General features: G+C 47.4%; 1 protein-coding gene across 3 annotated transcripts; it reads left to right on the forward strand.

The window, feature by feature from the left end:
• Positions 1–14119, forward strand: C6H20orf96 (chromosome 6 C20orf96 homolog). Of its 3 annotated transcripts, none has more exons than XM_053394660.1 (11): positions 1–95; positions 1313–1417; positions 2300–2438; positions 2630–2757; positions 4530–4688; positions 6613–6712; positions 7323–7480; positions 8053–8154; positions 9880–9966; positions 11297–11415; positions 13819–14119. In XM_053394660.1, the coding sequence occupies exons 2-11, from the start codon at positions 1358–1360 to the stop codon at positions 13877–13879; spliced, it is 1113 nt and encodes a 370-aa protein (XP_053250635.1). In that variant the 5' UTR covers positions 1–95; positions 1313–1357; the 3' UTR covers positions 13880–14119. The 3 variants fall into 3 exon arrangements, with proteins under 3 accessions (XP_053250635.1, XP_053250636.1, XP_053250638.1); XM_053394663.1 differs by lacking the exon at positions 1–95 and adding an exon at positions 127–201; XM_053394661.1 differs by lacking the exon at positions 4530–4688.
• Positions 14120–14469: the final 350 nt, after the last annotated feature.

Below are 14469 nucleotides of genomic sequence, written 5' to 3' on the forward strand. Positions count from 1 at the left end.
TACTTCCCTCGGTCGCCATGGAGACGGCGGCCGGCCGCGCCGGTTGCTAGGAGACGCGGGAGGCTCGGGGAAAGCGCGACGGGGAGCGGCAGCAGGTAAAGGCCGCGTGGAGCCTCCCTGGCCAGGGGCAGTCTATCCCTGAGGGGGAGCGGCGCTGGCGGGAGACACGACTGGAGCCCGGCAGGTCAACGGGATCCAAAGGTCCAGGAGAACAAGCGGGGAGGCTGCGCTTGGTCCCGAAAAGGGCCATTCAATATTTTATTATTATTTAATTTTAATTTAATTTAATTTTTAATATTTATTATTATTATTATCATTATTATTATTACTGTCGTCGTCGTCATCATCATAACCATTATTATTATTATTATTATTACTAAAATAATTTTTATTAATTTTCCATTTAAACATATATAATCACATCATTATTGAGGTTCACATCAGATTGAGGTTGAATCCCGACAAGACAGAAGTGCTGTTTTGGGGGGACAGGGAGCGGACAGGTGTGGGGGACTCCCTGGTCCTGAATGGGGTAACTGTGCCCCTGAAGGACCAGGTGCGCAGCCTGGGAGTCATTTTGGACACACAGCTGTCCATGGAGGTCAAGGTCAATTCTGTGTTCCAGGGCAGCTGTTTATCAGCTCCATCTGATACACAGGATGAGACCCTACCTGCCCACAGACTGCCTCGCCAGAGTGGTGCATGCTCTGGTTATCTCCCGCTTGGACTACTGCAATGTGCTCTATGTGGGGCTACCTTTGAAGGTGACCTGGAAACTACAACTAATCCAGAATGAGGCAGCTAGACTGGTGACTGGGAGCGGCTGCCGAAACCACATAACACCAGTCCTGAAAGATCTTTATCAGCTCCCAGTACGTTTCCGAGCACAATTCAAAGTGTTGGTGCTGACCTTGAAAGCCCTAAATGCCCATCGGTCCAGTATACCTGAAGGAGCGTCTCCACCCCCATCGTTCAGTCCGGACACTGAGGTCCAGCTCTGAGGGCCTTCTGGCAGTTCCCTCATTGTGAGAAGCAAAGCTACAGGGAACCAGGCAGAGGGCCTTCTCAGTGGTGGCACCCACCCTGTGGAACTCCCTCCCACCAGATGTCAAAGGGAACAACAACTACCAGACTTTTGGAAGACATCTGAAGGCAGCCCTGTTTAGGGAAGCTTTGAATGTTTAATAGGTTATTGAATTTTAGTGTTTTGCTGGAAGCTGCCCAGAGTGGCTGGGGAAACCCAGCCAGATGGGCAGGGTATAAATAATAATTTCTTATTATTATTCTCCACTTTTCTTCTTTGGCTCTTTAGAGCTTACTGACTTCCTTCCCTCCCGCCTGGCCACCTGCTCCAAAGATGGCTTTCCAGAGTCCAACTATCTTCCCCAAGAGCCTCATCAGCTCCATAAGACAAACTGTGAGTCCCAGAAAGTGGGGAGGGGGCAATTTTACAAAACAGTACGGCAACTATATTGTAAGTCGCTGTGAGTTTGCATTTTGTAAACAAAGTGACTAATTGGCCCAATAAATAACAATAAAACAACTAAATCCAGTTTACCCACACTTCTTTCTCCCCCGAATGTATTTACATATATATTTCTAAAAGTACTTGCATACAGTTATACCATGGAATACTGTATAAAATGTGTTGTAAGAGAGCGATTAAGGATTCGTTTTATTACGTATTTTGTTTTTGTTTTATTATGTATTTTGAACTCTCATTTTGTCTTCTGTTATCAACCACCCTGGGATCTTCGGATGAAAGGCGGTATGCAAATTTAATAAGTGCATAAATAAAATAGATATCAAAGCATTTTGCAGGAATATCTATACACAATAAAAAAAATAGAATTGGAAATTGCAGAAAGATGATTTCTTAATTACCTGCATAAGATTGGTGGCATAAAAACATTCAAGGTGTTGATATGAACCTATAAGGTCCTATGTTTGAGAGATCACCTTATCCCTTATATAACCAGTAGGTCATTGCATATGTTGGTCTCCCTTGAGCTTTCTCACAGTTGAATGACTACCAGCTATTTGTGAAAAGAAGCAGAGCCTTTGTGGGTCCCCTGCTATTCTAGGGGAATAGGCTGAGGTGCGGAACACTAGATTACACTCTCTTCAGACAGGCAAGGAACAGTTTGCTTCACAAACAGAAAGGCACTCTGCACATGCCCAGGGATACATTTGCTTTTAGGGCCTTTTGTTTGTTTGTTTTTTGTCTTAAGGGTGTTCTTCTGCTGAATATTGTCTGCTTTCTCCATATGAGCCTGTCCCTTTCTTGTGTCGCCTTTAGGATTACAGCAAATGGCAAAGAGACAATGTGGCACGGAAGTCCGCACTGAAATTAAACATGCCTCCAATTTCGCCATCAAAGGACTTGAAGAAGAAAGGGGGTGTCGGTTCTCCAGAAAAGCCGAAAGAGAAGAAAATAGGTTGGGAAAGGTTTTGCTTGTGTGCCTGGACTCCGGCCCCTGGGCGGAGGAGGAGGAGTTGCTTGCTACCCCAAACTCTTCTAGGCTGGAGAAACTTTCAGCACTTTCTCCCCTTCTCTGCCATGTTGTCCCCAGCAGCTGTAAACTGAGTGCTTTACCCAAAACGAATTAATGCCGCTTTTCTGTTTCAGAATGGGCAACGACTGCAAGAACGGTTGTGAGAATGATGCCCTCTATGCGACAGAAGTCCACTTGGAATTTAAATATGACAAAGGAAATGGCCCGGGCCAAGAGACTGGAGAATATCAGAATCATTCAGGTACATAAAGCGATACCCTGCGTTGAAACTGTGGCATCAGGTGCTGCTGATGCAGACATAGGGATGGTCCAGAAACATAGAATTGTAGAGTTAGAAGGGACCCCAAGCATCATCTGCTCCAGCCCCCTGCAATGCTGGAAGCACAACTAACGAACCCATAACAGATGGGCATCAAGCCTCTGCTTAGAAATCTCCAGTGATAAAGAGTCCACCACCTTCGAGGGAGAGCATTCCACTGTCGAACAGCGCTAACTTTCCGTTTTTCCAAAATAAAGAGAGCCAGTGTGGTGTAGTGGTTAAGAGCGGTAGTCTCCTAATCTGGGGAACCGGGTTCGCGTCTCCGCTCCTCCACATGCAGCTGCTGGGTGACCTTGGGCCAGTCACACTTCTCTGAAGTCTCTCAGCCCCACTCACCTCACAGAGTGTTTGTTGTGGGGGAGGAAGGGAAAGGAGAATGTTAGCCGCTTTGAGACTCCTTCAGGTAGTGATAAAGCGGGATATCAAAGCCAAACTCTTCTTCTTCTTCTTCTAACCCTCAGAAAGTTCTTTGTAATGTTTTGTTGGAATCTCCTTCCTTATAATTTTAATCCATTGGTTCAGGGCTTACCCCCCAGAGCAGCAGAAAACAAGCTCATTCCATGTGACAGCCCTTCAGATATTTGAAGGTGGCTATTCTATCTCCTCTCAGCCTCCTCTTTTCCAGGCTAAACATAGAAGAAGAAGAAGAGTTTGGATTTGATATCCCGCCTTTCACTCCCTTTAAGGAGTCTCAAAGCGGCTAACATTCTCCTTTCCCTTCCTCCCCCACAACAAATACTCTGTGAGGTGAGTGGGGCTGAGAGACTTGAGAGAAGTGTGACTAGCCCAAGGTCACCCAGCAGCTGTATGTGGAAGAGCGGAGACGCGAACCCGGTTCACCAGATTACGAGTCTGTCACTCTTAACCACTACACCACACTGGCTCTCATACCCAACTCCCTCAACCGTTCCTCAGCAGGCTTGGTTTCCAGACCCTTGACCATCTCAGTCGCCCTCCTCTGCACACCTTCCAGCTTGTCAATATCCTTCTGAAACTGCGGTCCTGGACACAGGACTCCATGTAGTCTGGTAAAAGCCTTGGGGTGTGCCCAGAATCGGGTGTAGATTTGATTTCTGCATTTCTGACCAGAAACTCCAAATTTGGCGACGGGAACCAGTTGTGCAGTTTCCACGACAGTGCAAAAGGGCGTGGGAGGGTTGCAGCATTCTTAGACTGCTGGCATCCTCCGGTTTTGGGTGGCGTTAAGAAGATTTGAGCTGAAAAGAACAAGGAAGTCCCAACGAAAGAACAGTGGCAAGAAAAACTGATGAGCTATGCGGAATTGGCAAAGTTAACATATAAACTACGAGAGAAAGACAACTGTGACTTTAAGGAAGAATGGGAACTTTTTACAAACTATTTATAAAGACAACAAAAGGACTTGGATTCCTTGGCAGGTTTTGAATAAACATTCACAAATTTATTAGTAGAACATAGGATAAGGTAATGATATGCACAACTTTTTAACATGCAGAGAATAATATGTGCAAACAAATCAGAGAGGGGAGCTGCGAGAAGTTATAGGAGGGTGGGAGAGGGAGGAATGGGAGGGAATAAAAAGGGGGGAATGTAATTGGATATATTCGTTGATTGATAATTTGTTTTGTTAAAATTGTTCAATAAAAATATATTTTTAAAAAAGAAGAAGAAGAGGTGAGCTGTTTGGTAACCCCTTCCTTCCAAAAATTTCCCAGCGGTTTATCAAGCACAAGACAAACAGCTTGGAAGAAATAAAACGCCATTCCAACTTTCTCCTGGAGAAAAACCGGGCGCTGATGGAGGAGATCAAGGAGATGGATGCAGACACCGTCGTCCAGGCCAGGGGCCTTCTCCAGCAGTACGACATGTTTAGGGTAAGGCTGGTGTAGTCAGGAAGCTGCCTTAGATACCTGAATCGCTCTGTGTCAGGGCCATGTGGCTGTAGGTAAAGGTAAAGGGACCCCTGACCATTAGGTCCAGTAGTGGCCAACTCTGGGGTTGTGGCGCTCATCTCGCTTTATTGGCCAAGGGAGCCGGCGTACAGCTTCCGGGTCATGTGGCCAGCATGACTAAGCTGCTTCTGGCAAACCAGAGCAGCACACAGAAACGCTGTCTACCTTCCCACTGGAGCGGTACCTATTTATCTACTTGCACTCTGAGATGCTTTCGAACTGCTAGGTTGGCAGGAGCTGGGACCGAGGAACGGGAGCTCACCCCGTTGCGGGGGATTCGAACCGCTGACCTTCTGATCGGCAAGTCCTAGGCTCTGTGGTTTAGACCACAGCGCCACGCGCGTCCCGCCATGTGGCTGTACCTGGCAATAATTGACACGGAAAGGAAGTTCCTGAATCCCAGCCTTTTGCTTGAACTAAACAGCTTCTCTATGCTTCTAAAAACGTAGGAAGCTGCCTGATACTGAGTTAGAGTATTGGTCATAGAATCGTAGTATAGTAAATTTGGAGAGGACACCCAAAGGCCATCTATTCCAGCCCCCTGCAACGGTCCATCTAGCACAGGATTGTCTTGACTAGCGGTGACTTCCCAGGGTTTCAGGTAGGAGTCTTTCCCAGACAGGAGTTCAATATGGAACTTTTTGCAAGTGAAGCGTGTTCTCTGCCACTGACTTAACAGCTCTTCCCATATATCTAGGAGCGGTTGAAGTTCATACAATTAGATTATAAATTGCCCGCCTGCAATTTATTGGCCAGCCTGCTGTGATGTCATGGAACGTTCACAAGCATTCTGAGGCAGTGAAACCTATCGCTATGGAAAACAGTCTTAGTGCAATCTTATGCAACCGAAATCATTGGATAAGAAGTCCAACAATTTTGCTTGCAATCTTTAACACACTTTCTAGGCAGTAATCCCCACTGAGCACAGTGAGTGTTAATCCTGAATGCTGTGCATGTTTTAAATATTTTGTTTTGTGTTATTCGCTCTGAAGTATTATAAAATCCAATTTACGTAGTGCACCACAGATATTGGCATTGTGATATTGGCAGTTTTATTTTCAGTCCCTTTCCCAACAACCCCAACATAGATTTTGACTTTTTCACATCTGTTGCAAACTGCGGTTGTCCTTTCCATCAAGCTTTCCACTATGACTCCCAGGCACTTGCCCTGGCCAGTCACCACTAGTTCAGACTCCAGGAGTAACTTTGGGAAGTTGGGATATTTTTTCCCCAACCTGCATTGCTTGACACTTGCTTACATGGCCATTCTAATCCCCAGCCACCCGGTTTGGAGGGATCCTTTTGGATTTCTTCCCAATTGACTTTTCTGTACAAACTAGCTCCACTGTTTGTCCCTCTCTTTCTCTTTCAGTCCTCAAAACTATCTTAGTGTGTTGGGGTTCTCCCTTTCACTCCACCGTCTTTGGTAGCTTGTCCATAGCTTGGGGAAACCCTTTAGAATGTAGCTTGGCACATTTGAGATTACGTCTGCAACGGGGAGGTGGGAGTAAATGCTACCAAAGTCTTCCTCTCATCTATTCCTTTCTGCTTCAATTAAATCTAGTCTCCAAGATGCAATCAGGCTTCAGGCCGGTATTCTTTGCTTCCTGATACTTGTTCTTCAGAGTGAGAAATCCGTCTTTAAAAATATTTTCTCCAGGAGCTTTCAGTTTCTGCTGCGTACTCCATCCTACCGTCACTGCAGAGGGCCTTCTCAGTAGTGGCACCCACCCTATGGAATCCCGATTGACTTTTCTGTACAAACTAGGAGCTGCAAGTGGTTCATGAACTAGCTTTGGTTCTTGGTAGTCCCAAGAACTGGTGCCTTTTGCTCCTGTCTCTGCAGACAATCATCCGATCTCTTCGGGACTCAAGTCAGAACCAGGCTGGTGTAGCAAAAGCAGATCTTGCGGCAGCAGAGAAAACGGTGGAGAAGAATTTGGGAAGTAAGCAGCACGCGATCTCAGATACCCTGCCTGCTCCCAGCTGGGTGGGGCAGAGAAGGAGCTCAAACCAGTAAACCCAAGGAGATCTTTGGATTTAGCTGTAGTGGAAAGTTAGCAGAAAACAGAAAAATACAAATCATAGTAACAAATGCAAACAATCCCCTGCTACGCACACAGTTTTAAATACCATAGATTGTTTTAATTAGCCACAGGCCTGGGAGAAGAGGAATGTTTTATTCTCTTGTTAATTCTGCTGTTTTAAATGTGCATTTTATATTTGACCTCATTTAGCAACGTTTTCTTTTGAAATGTTTAAGATTTTTTTCCTTAACTTTGTTTGTATTAAATACGTATTCTGTAGTTGACCTCCTTTGTAATTTTTATTTTGAAATCTTTAAGACAATGTTTGAGTTAATTATGTTGCTTTGACTGTATACTTTATATTTGACTTTCTTCAGTAATGTTTTCTTCTGGATTTTTTGCTTTGACATTTTTATGTGGTGTAAACTGCTTTGAGATTTTTTCTTAAAAATATAAAGCAGTATAGAAACAACAACAACTTTTGCTTTTATCTTCTTCCTCTTGCCTTGCCATCTTCCTCCCACCCCAGAACTGGATCAGGAGATGAAACGCATGCAGGCCAAAGTGCACGTTCTCCAGGAGGAGCTCAACATCCTGAGAACCTATATGGACAAGGAGTACCCAGTCAAAGCCGTCCAGATAGCCTCTCTGATGCGCAGCGTCCGAAACCTGAACGAAGAGCAACAGGTGAGCCGAGGGAGCCCTTGCTGGCCTCTGCCTTGTCTTCTTGGGCGCGGGGCTGGCAGCAAAGAGCCCTTGGGTAACGGTTTGGTTTTTTAAAAATAATAATAATATTTATTACTTTTCCAACAATTTAAACACTACAAAACAAAATGAACAATACAATTAAACTAACAAAACAAAATAAAAACAGTTTAAAACACACCAAACAATTTCAATATCTTATCTTTCATTCACTTATTTCAGCGACCTCCTCACACCTCCCTTTTTGTATTCCATTTCTGTTAATTGTTTCAGCAATTCCTTTCCATCTTCCTCTGTTTTCTATCCTATAATTATCTTAACATATTCTAACCTTATTTTTTCCTTTAATACTCTAATAATCTATTTATACTTAATTCCTTATAGCATTTCTACTAAAGCCATATAACTTCATTTCCACATTTTTCTAACATTCATTAATTTTACAGTATTTCTGTAAATAGTCTTTAAACTTTTTCCAATCTTCTTCCACCGACTCTTCTCCCTGGTCCCCTTGGGTACCGGTTTGATCCCTTTTCCTGCTTTGCTGCCCCCAGGACGAACTGGAGGAGATGGAGGATGTGTTCAAAAAGTACCTGGATAATATGGCAACGAAGGCGCAAAAGGAGCGGGAGCGCTTTTTGCAGCGCGTTACAGAGGTCCGTGGGGCAGGGCTGGTTGTCTGTGCTTTGCCCAGTGGATGGGTCTGGGTGGGGCTGGTTGGGGTTGTCTACTCTCTGTGCAATGTGTCTGGGCTTCCTCACTTAGCCAGAGGTCCGGAGAGATCTTCTCCTGGGCTACAAGCTTGTTACCATGGTGGAAAAAAGCAAAGTTGCAGATTTTCCTTGAGGACTTTTTTGTAAATTATTTCCCTACATTGGGAGTTTCCAGGGCAGTGCCCACAGGGGCCAAGACAGGTTAGCGGAGCCAACAGGTGTGGCAGCAGCAAGTGAGAGGGAAGAGAACTCCCTGCGACCCAGTTAGACTATTGGCCCATCTTGCTCATTGTGGTCTTCCTCCGACAGGCAGTTTTCTTGAGGTTTTCAGACAGGGCACAGTCCTACTTGTAGATTGACCTGGAACCTTTCGCATGCAGAGCACATGCTCTGCCTTTGAGCGAACACTCTCAAACGCTCCCTTCCCCGGTGTTGCTGTTGCAAACAAACCCACAAACCTTGGCAGATGCTTTTAAGTAAAAAGCAGAATGTCAGGGGATCTGATCACAGTTTTCTCATGCCGTTTCTGTTTGGGCCGCCACCAGGCCCAGAGAGTAGTGGCCTAGATCCACCGATGACCCAATGCAAGATAAGGCAACTGTGTACATGTTGTTGGGATGCGATCAAGGAAACGGGGGCAACTGTCAGGCCCCCAGCTGGCTCCAGCCCACCGGCCGGCAGCCGGGCGAATTCCGGTCCTTGGATCAGCATGTAACTGCGAGCCGAGCTTCAGAAACCTTCAGAAGCTGAGCACGCAAGCCAGAAGAGATAAGAACTCTTCGCAACAGAAGGGCAGGTTAGGGGCTGTGTAAAGTGTATTTACAGGCATTTTATTCAGCATCACGACAAAGGAGAAACATGTCTTCTCCCCTTCATGTCCAAGCAGACAGCATAAGCAAAAGCTATACGGGTGGCGCTGTGGGTTAAACCACAGAGCCTAGACTTGCCGATCAGAAGGTCGGTGGTTCGAATCCCCGCGTCGGGGTGAGCTCCCGTTGCTCGGTCCCTGCTCCTGCCCACCTAGCAGTTCAAAAGCACGTCAAAGTGCAAGTAGATAAATAGGTACCACTCCGGCGGGAAGGTAAACTGCATTTCCGTGCGCTGCTCTGGTTTGCCAGAAGTGTCTTAGTCATGCTGGCCACATGACCCGGAAGCTGTATGCCGGCTCCCTCGGCAAATAAAGCCAGATGAGCGCCGCAATCCCAGAGTAGGCCATGACTGGACCTAATGGTCAGGGGTCCCTTTATCTTTTTATACACAAACGGAAGTTCCCAGCATGCTGTGCTGGAATGTAAGCAGGCACGTGACACACAACAGCCTGTTCCTCTTAACACATCTTAACACATATATGCATATATAATTCAAAATATCTGGGAAATGCTCTTCTGTCTACTGTAGCAGAAAGTGCAGGAGGAATAGTCAGTCCGCCCCCGCCCCCCCAATCTCTGGCATGGAGATTCATGCCCTCTGAAAAATGATTTGATTTATGATAGTCAAGTGGCAGCTTGAGTGTCAATTGAGCCACAGCGTGCGGCTTGGCAAAGCAATCTGTCGAACTGTCCTCTGGGAACTCGCACATTCCGTGAGCTCAGGGTACCCTCTTGTTGCCTTCTGGGATCCTTTGTCCATCTTTGCTTCTAAATCGCATTTCCCCCTTTCTCTGTGCAGAAGAAACTGATGGAATACCAGGACGGCCTTCACCAGATGGATAAGAACAATTTGGAGCTGAAAAGACAAATAAGCAAACAAAAGGAGGCAAGAGGCTTGGGGACGGCAGCAAATGGCTCGGCGGGGAATTCTGCCAATGGCTGGGCTGGGGTGTCAGGGCTGGAGCCAGATGAAGCAGAGTCAGTTGCCAGCGAAGTTCACTTTTTATTCAAGGAAGTGAACATAAAACTCAGCAACTCTTTCCAGTAGGTCTTGCCCCTATAGAGCAGGACTGACGGCCCCTGCTTTCCACCCTTTCTAAGGCTCCTCCTGTCCCAGCAGCCCCAAACTGCATCTGTGCAACTTTGGTCTCTGTCTTGCCCTCCTCATTGTCCTGTGTACTCTTGGAGACAGGGCGGGGAGGAAAGAGCTTGTCTCAGCAGGAGAGGGAGACTCCCTGGATTCTTCAGCAGTCTCTTGATCTCTGCCCTCCTCTGCTTCAGCCTCAGAGTCTGAACTGCTCTCTGTCACCGGCTCTCCCTGCTCACTAAACCCTGTTGCTCCTTCAGCATCCAACCCTTGCTCCTCTGACCTCTGCCGGTCCCACCAGCAATCTCTGGGCTCTGAGCCTTCCTCCTTGGTGGGGTGGGGTGTCTTCCTTGAGTACCAGCTGGTACCTCCCAACACTCCTTGTCATAGAATTGTGGAGTCGGAAGGGACCTCAAAGGCCATCTCGTCCAACCCCCTGCAATGCAGGAATCGCAGCTGAAGAATCCCTCACAGATGACCGTCCAACCAGTGAAGGAGAGTCCAGCACCTTCCGAGGTGGACTGAGTCCCGAGAAGGGGCTTAGTGTTCCTGGTCGTTACTCCACCCTGACTGGTCGTTACTCCCAACATCCCTGGGAAACGATCTCACAACTGGGGCTGGAACGAGGGGAGGCTGGTCTTTGGCATGGAGGCGCTTTGGGAGGGAGTTCTATCTTTCGCGATGAACATGAAATGCCACCCCCGGTGGATTGTTGGCTGAGATGCTGAGCCGAGTGTAGACTGAAGGTGGAGCTAAAATAATTGGATCATCATACGGAGAGAATCTTCCACATCTCTGGCTCGGCCTGATGGTGGTAGCTAAACTCAGGCAGAGGTTTTCTCTACGACTCGGCGGAGGCAGCAATAGGGCACCCTCAGAGTTACCTGTGAGTAAGCGGTGAACTTCTGATCTGGAAGCCCGACGTGTTTAAAACTCTGTGGAGGGGGAAGGCAATTTGGAGCAGGGGAATAGGAAGTGTTTGGGGCCGGACTGCAAGGGCAGGAGTTGTTACAACAGCAGCAAGAAGTCTTGCGGCACCTCAGTGACTCATGGGCTTGTTATGGCGTCACCTTTCGTGGGCTAGAACCCACTTCACCCATCTCCCTGACTTGCTTCTTTCTCCTTTCAGGTAATTGCTGGACTGGTAAAAGACGTTGCCGCGTTGCACAAGAACCTCAACACACTCCATCACTCCACTGGGGATCCACGGGAAGTGATCTTTGAAGACGTCCTCCTCCGTAGACCCAAGTAAGTCCCTTAGCCTGTGTCCCAAGCAGTAGCATATTCTGGGGACACTTTGGGCCATGCTTTCACACTGAGCAAGCCCTGGGGGGGGGGGTGTGATGCGTTGCATTGGCCAAGGGGCTGCACCAGGGACTGAAAAGCAGGAAGAAGCAGGGCGGCTTTCTAGCAGGTTACAGGGTGAAATAAAGGAGTCTGCAGCTTCATAGTCTCTTGTGGGACCCTGTTTTTAGGCAATGAGAATTGACGGGACCACTTTGGTTCCTGTCCTCCTTGCCAGCTTCCTGCTGCCAATCACAAGGACATAAGCAGATCCTAGTCTAGGGCTGGGCAATATCTGGTTTTCAACAACGTGATAGATCACCAGCTAAACATTGCTATATACAGTGGTACCTCGGGTTAAGTATTTAATTCATTCCGGAGGTCCCGTCTTAAGCTGAAACTGTTCTTAACCTGAAGCACCACTTTAGCTAATGGGGCCTCCTGCTGCCGCCGCCGCACAATTTCTGTTCTCATCCTGAAGCAAAGTTCTTAACCCGAGGTACTATTTCTGGGTTAGCGGAGTCTGTAACCTGAAGCGTCTGTAACCTGAAGCTTATGTAACCCGAGGTACCACTGTATAACGATATAGCACAATGTCTGAAATAAGGTGGAGCTATGTAGAGACTTTGGCTGCCTTCATGGTTTTTCCTGCATCTTGATTTTTGCCGGCTCCTGCTCTTGTGATTCGCTGCCCCCCTACATGAGGCAGGGGAGAGCTGGGCCGGCAGAGTTGAACAAGGGCAGCAGGAATTGAGAGAAGCATTGGCTGGCTTCACGGTTTCCACCACATTGTGATTTTGGCATGTGTTGCCAGGTCTGAAATTATGAAACCAGTTTTGGACGGTATATCGTGTTAGGAGAGGCTCAGAACTTACAGGGTTAAGAGTTCTGAGTGATGACGCCTCACATTCTGAGGGCGGGCTTAGAACACTGAAGGGAGTGGTTTACTGTGTTCTTACAGTGTGCGTGTTAGCTCCGTGGAGAAAGGAGCAACATGGGCGAACTGTCGCCAGGAGATTTATAGATGTTGTGTTTTGCTAAGGAATAAAGACTTTAAGATAAGGAGACTGCTGCGTTTCAGCCTGAGTTATTGCCTTCACACGAAGAACGTTTCTGCTTCTGCTTCCGCTGTGTTTTACAAGCTCTGCTGAGTCAAAGGTCCCAGGGGGGAAGACCAGAGCGCAAAGGAAGTGTGCCGGACCCCCCGGACGAAATTGACCCTCGACATATCGATATATCGCCCAGCCCTAATCGAGTCCTGCATCCTGTTCTCACAGAGGCCACCCAGATATGTGTGAGAAACCTGCAAGCAGGATCTGAGCCCCCTCCCCTCCTGTGCTTTCCAGTGACTGGCATTTAGAAGCATCACTGCCTCCGAATGTGGAGGCAGAGCAGAGCCATCTTGGCTAGTTATAATAATAATTTATTATTTACACCCCACCCATCTGGCTGGGATTCCCCAGCCACTCTGGGCGGCTTCCAAAAAAATATTAAAATACTGTAATACATCAAACATTAAAAGCTTCCCTAAACAGGGCTGCCTTCAGATGTCTTCTAAAAGTCTGGTAGTTGTTCTTCTCTTTGACATCTGGTGGGAGGGCGTTCCACAGGGCGGGTGCCACAACCGAGAAAGCCCTCTGCCTGGTTCCCTGTAACGTGGCTTCTCGCAGTGAGGGAACCGCCAGAAGGCCCTCGGTGCTGGACCTCAGTGTCCGGACTGAACGATGGGGGTGGAGACGCTCCTTCAGGTATACTGGACCGAGGCCGTTTAGGGCTTTAAAGGTCAGCACCAACACTTTGAATTGTGCTCGGAAACGTACTGGGAGCCAATGTAGGTCTTTCAAGACTGGTGTTATGTGGTCTCGGTGGCCGCTCCCAGTCACCAGTCTAGCTGCCGCATTCTGGATTAGTTGTAGTTTCCGGGTCACCTTCAAAGGTAGCCCCACGTAGAGTGCATTGCAGTAGTCCAAGCAGGAGATAACTAGAGCATGTACCACTCTGGCGAGACAGTCTGTGGGCAGGTAGGCTCTCATCCTGCGTACCAGATGGAGCTGGTAAACAGCTGCCCTGGACACAGAGTTGACCTGGGCCTCCATGGACAGCTGTGAGTCCAAAATGACTCCCAGTAGCCTTCAAGAGCCCTCTCCTCCTTCACAGTCTTGTCTAATCCTCTTTTAAAGCCATCCAGGCCATCACTGCCTCCCAGGGGAGCTAGTCCTATAGTTTTTACTGCGCTGCATGAAGACTTCTATTTTGTGAAAGAGACAAGGGAAATGGCAGTTTTGCTGCTGCTCTTCTGCCCTTCTTTTCTGCCTCAGACATTTGCGCTTCCTCTCCTCTGATTTGCCCTTTGCTTTTTCCTTCCAGGTGCACCCCAGATATGGATATCGTTCTCAACATCCCCACGGACGAGGATTTCCCCCTGTAGTTCCTGGAAACGAGCTTGGGATTATGCACCTCAATCACGCAACGCCCTCCCTGTAGGCCTCTGGGAGCCAATTTCCCTCCTGCTTTGCTGAGCTGCACCCAGAACCAGCGGCCTGCCTTACTCCCGGTCTGGCGTCTTTAAACCTTCCTGCTAAGAACTGCTGCAGGGGCTTTCCTTGGCAACCCTGCCTGCAAATATTCCAGCATTAGATTCTATTAAAGCCAGTCCTATCTGTTCAAAGAGAGTCAGTGTCTCAAATAATCATGACTCCTCCATGGAAGTCGTACTATCCACACTGTACTGATGGTGCAACAGCTGCCTCTTTCATTTCGGTTATTATATTTCTGTGCTGCTTTTCACTCACACGAATCACAAATCCGCTCACAAATGATAAATAACGAGAACGTAATGGAACGCCCCAGATACAACATAAATCTCATAGAATAAAAGAATCATCAGAAAAACAGTTGCAAATAATCAGTCAAACTCTTTGTCTTCTTTGGCGATCAATCGTAGCCAAGTAAGATGGTCTTCCATAAACATGGTTTTAACAATGAGTCCGTAAGTGACTGTGGAGGCCAGTTCTGGAT

This window comes from Podarcis raffonei, chromosome 6 (assembly GCF_027172205.1).
Source record: "Podarcis raffonei isolate rPodRaf1 chromosome 6, rPodRaf1.pri, whole genome shotgun sequence".
Lineage (NCBI taxonomy): Eukaryota > Metazoa > Chordata > Lepidosauria > Squamata > Lacertidae > Podarcis > Podarcis raffonei.

Excerpts from the sequence above, each read along its gene's own strand:
- C6H20orf96 (XM_053394660.1), top strand. The coding sequence starts at position 1,358 with ATGGCTTTCCAGAGTCCAACTATCTTCCCCAAGAGCCTCATCAGCTCC. Across the intron at positions 2,439-2,629 it reads GCCGAAAGAGAAGAAAATAG|AATGGGCAACGACTGCAAGA; the intron begins GTTGGGAAAGGT and ends TTTCTGTTTCAG. Across the intron at positions 11,416-13,818 it reads GTCCTCCTCCGTAGACCCAA|GTGCACCCCAGATATGGATA; the intron begins GTAAGTCCCTTA and ends TTTTCCTTCCAG.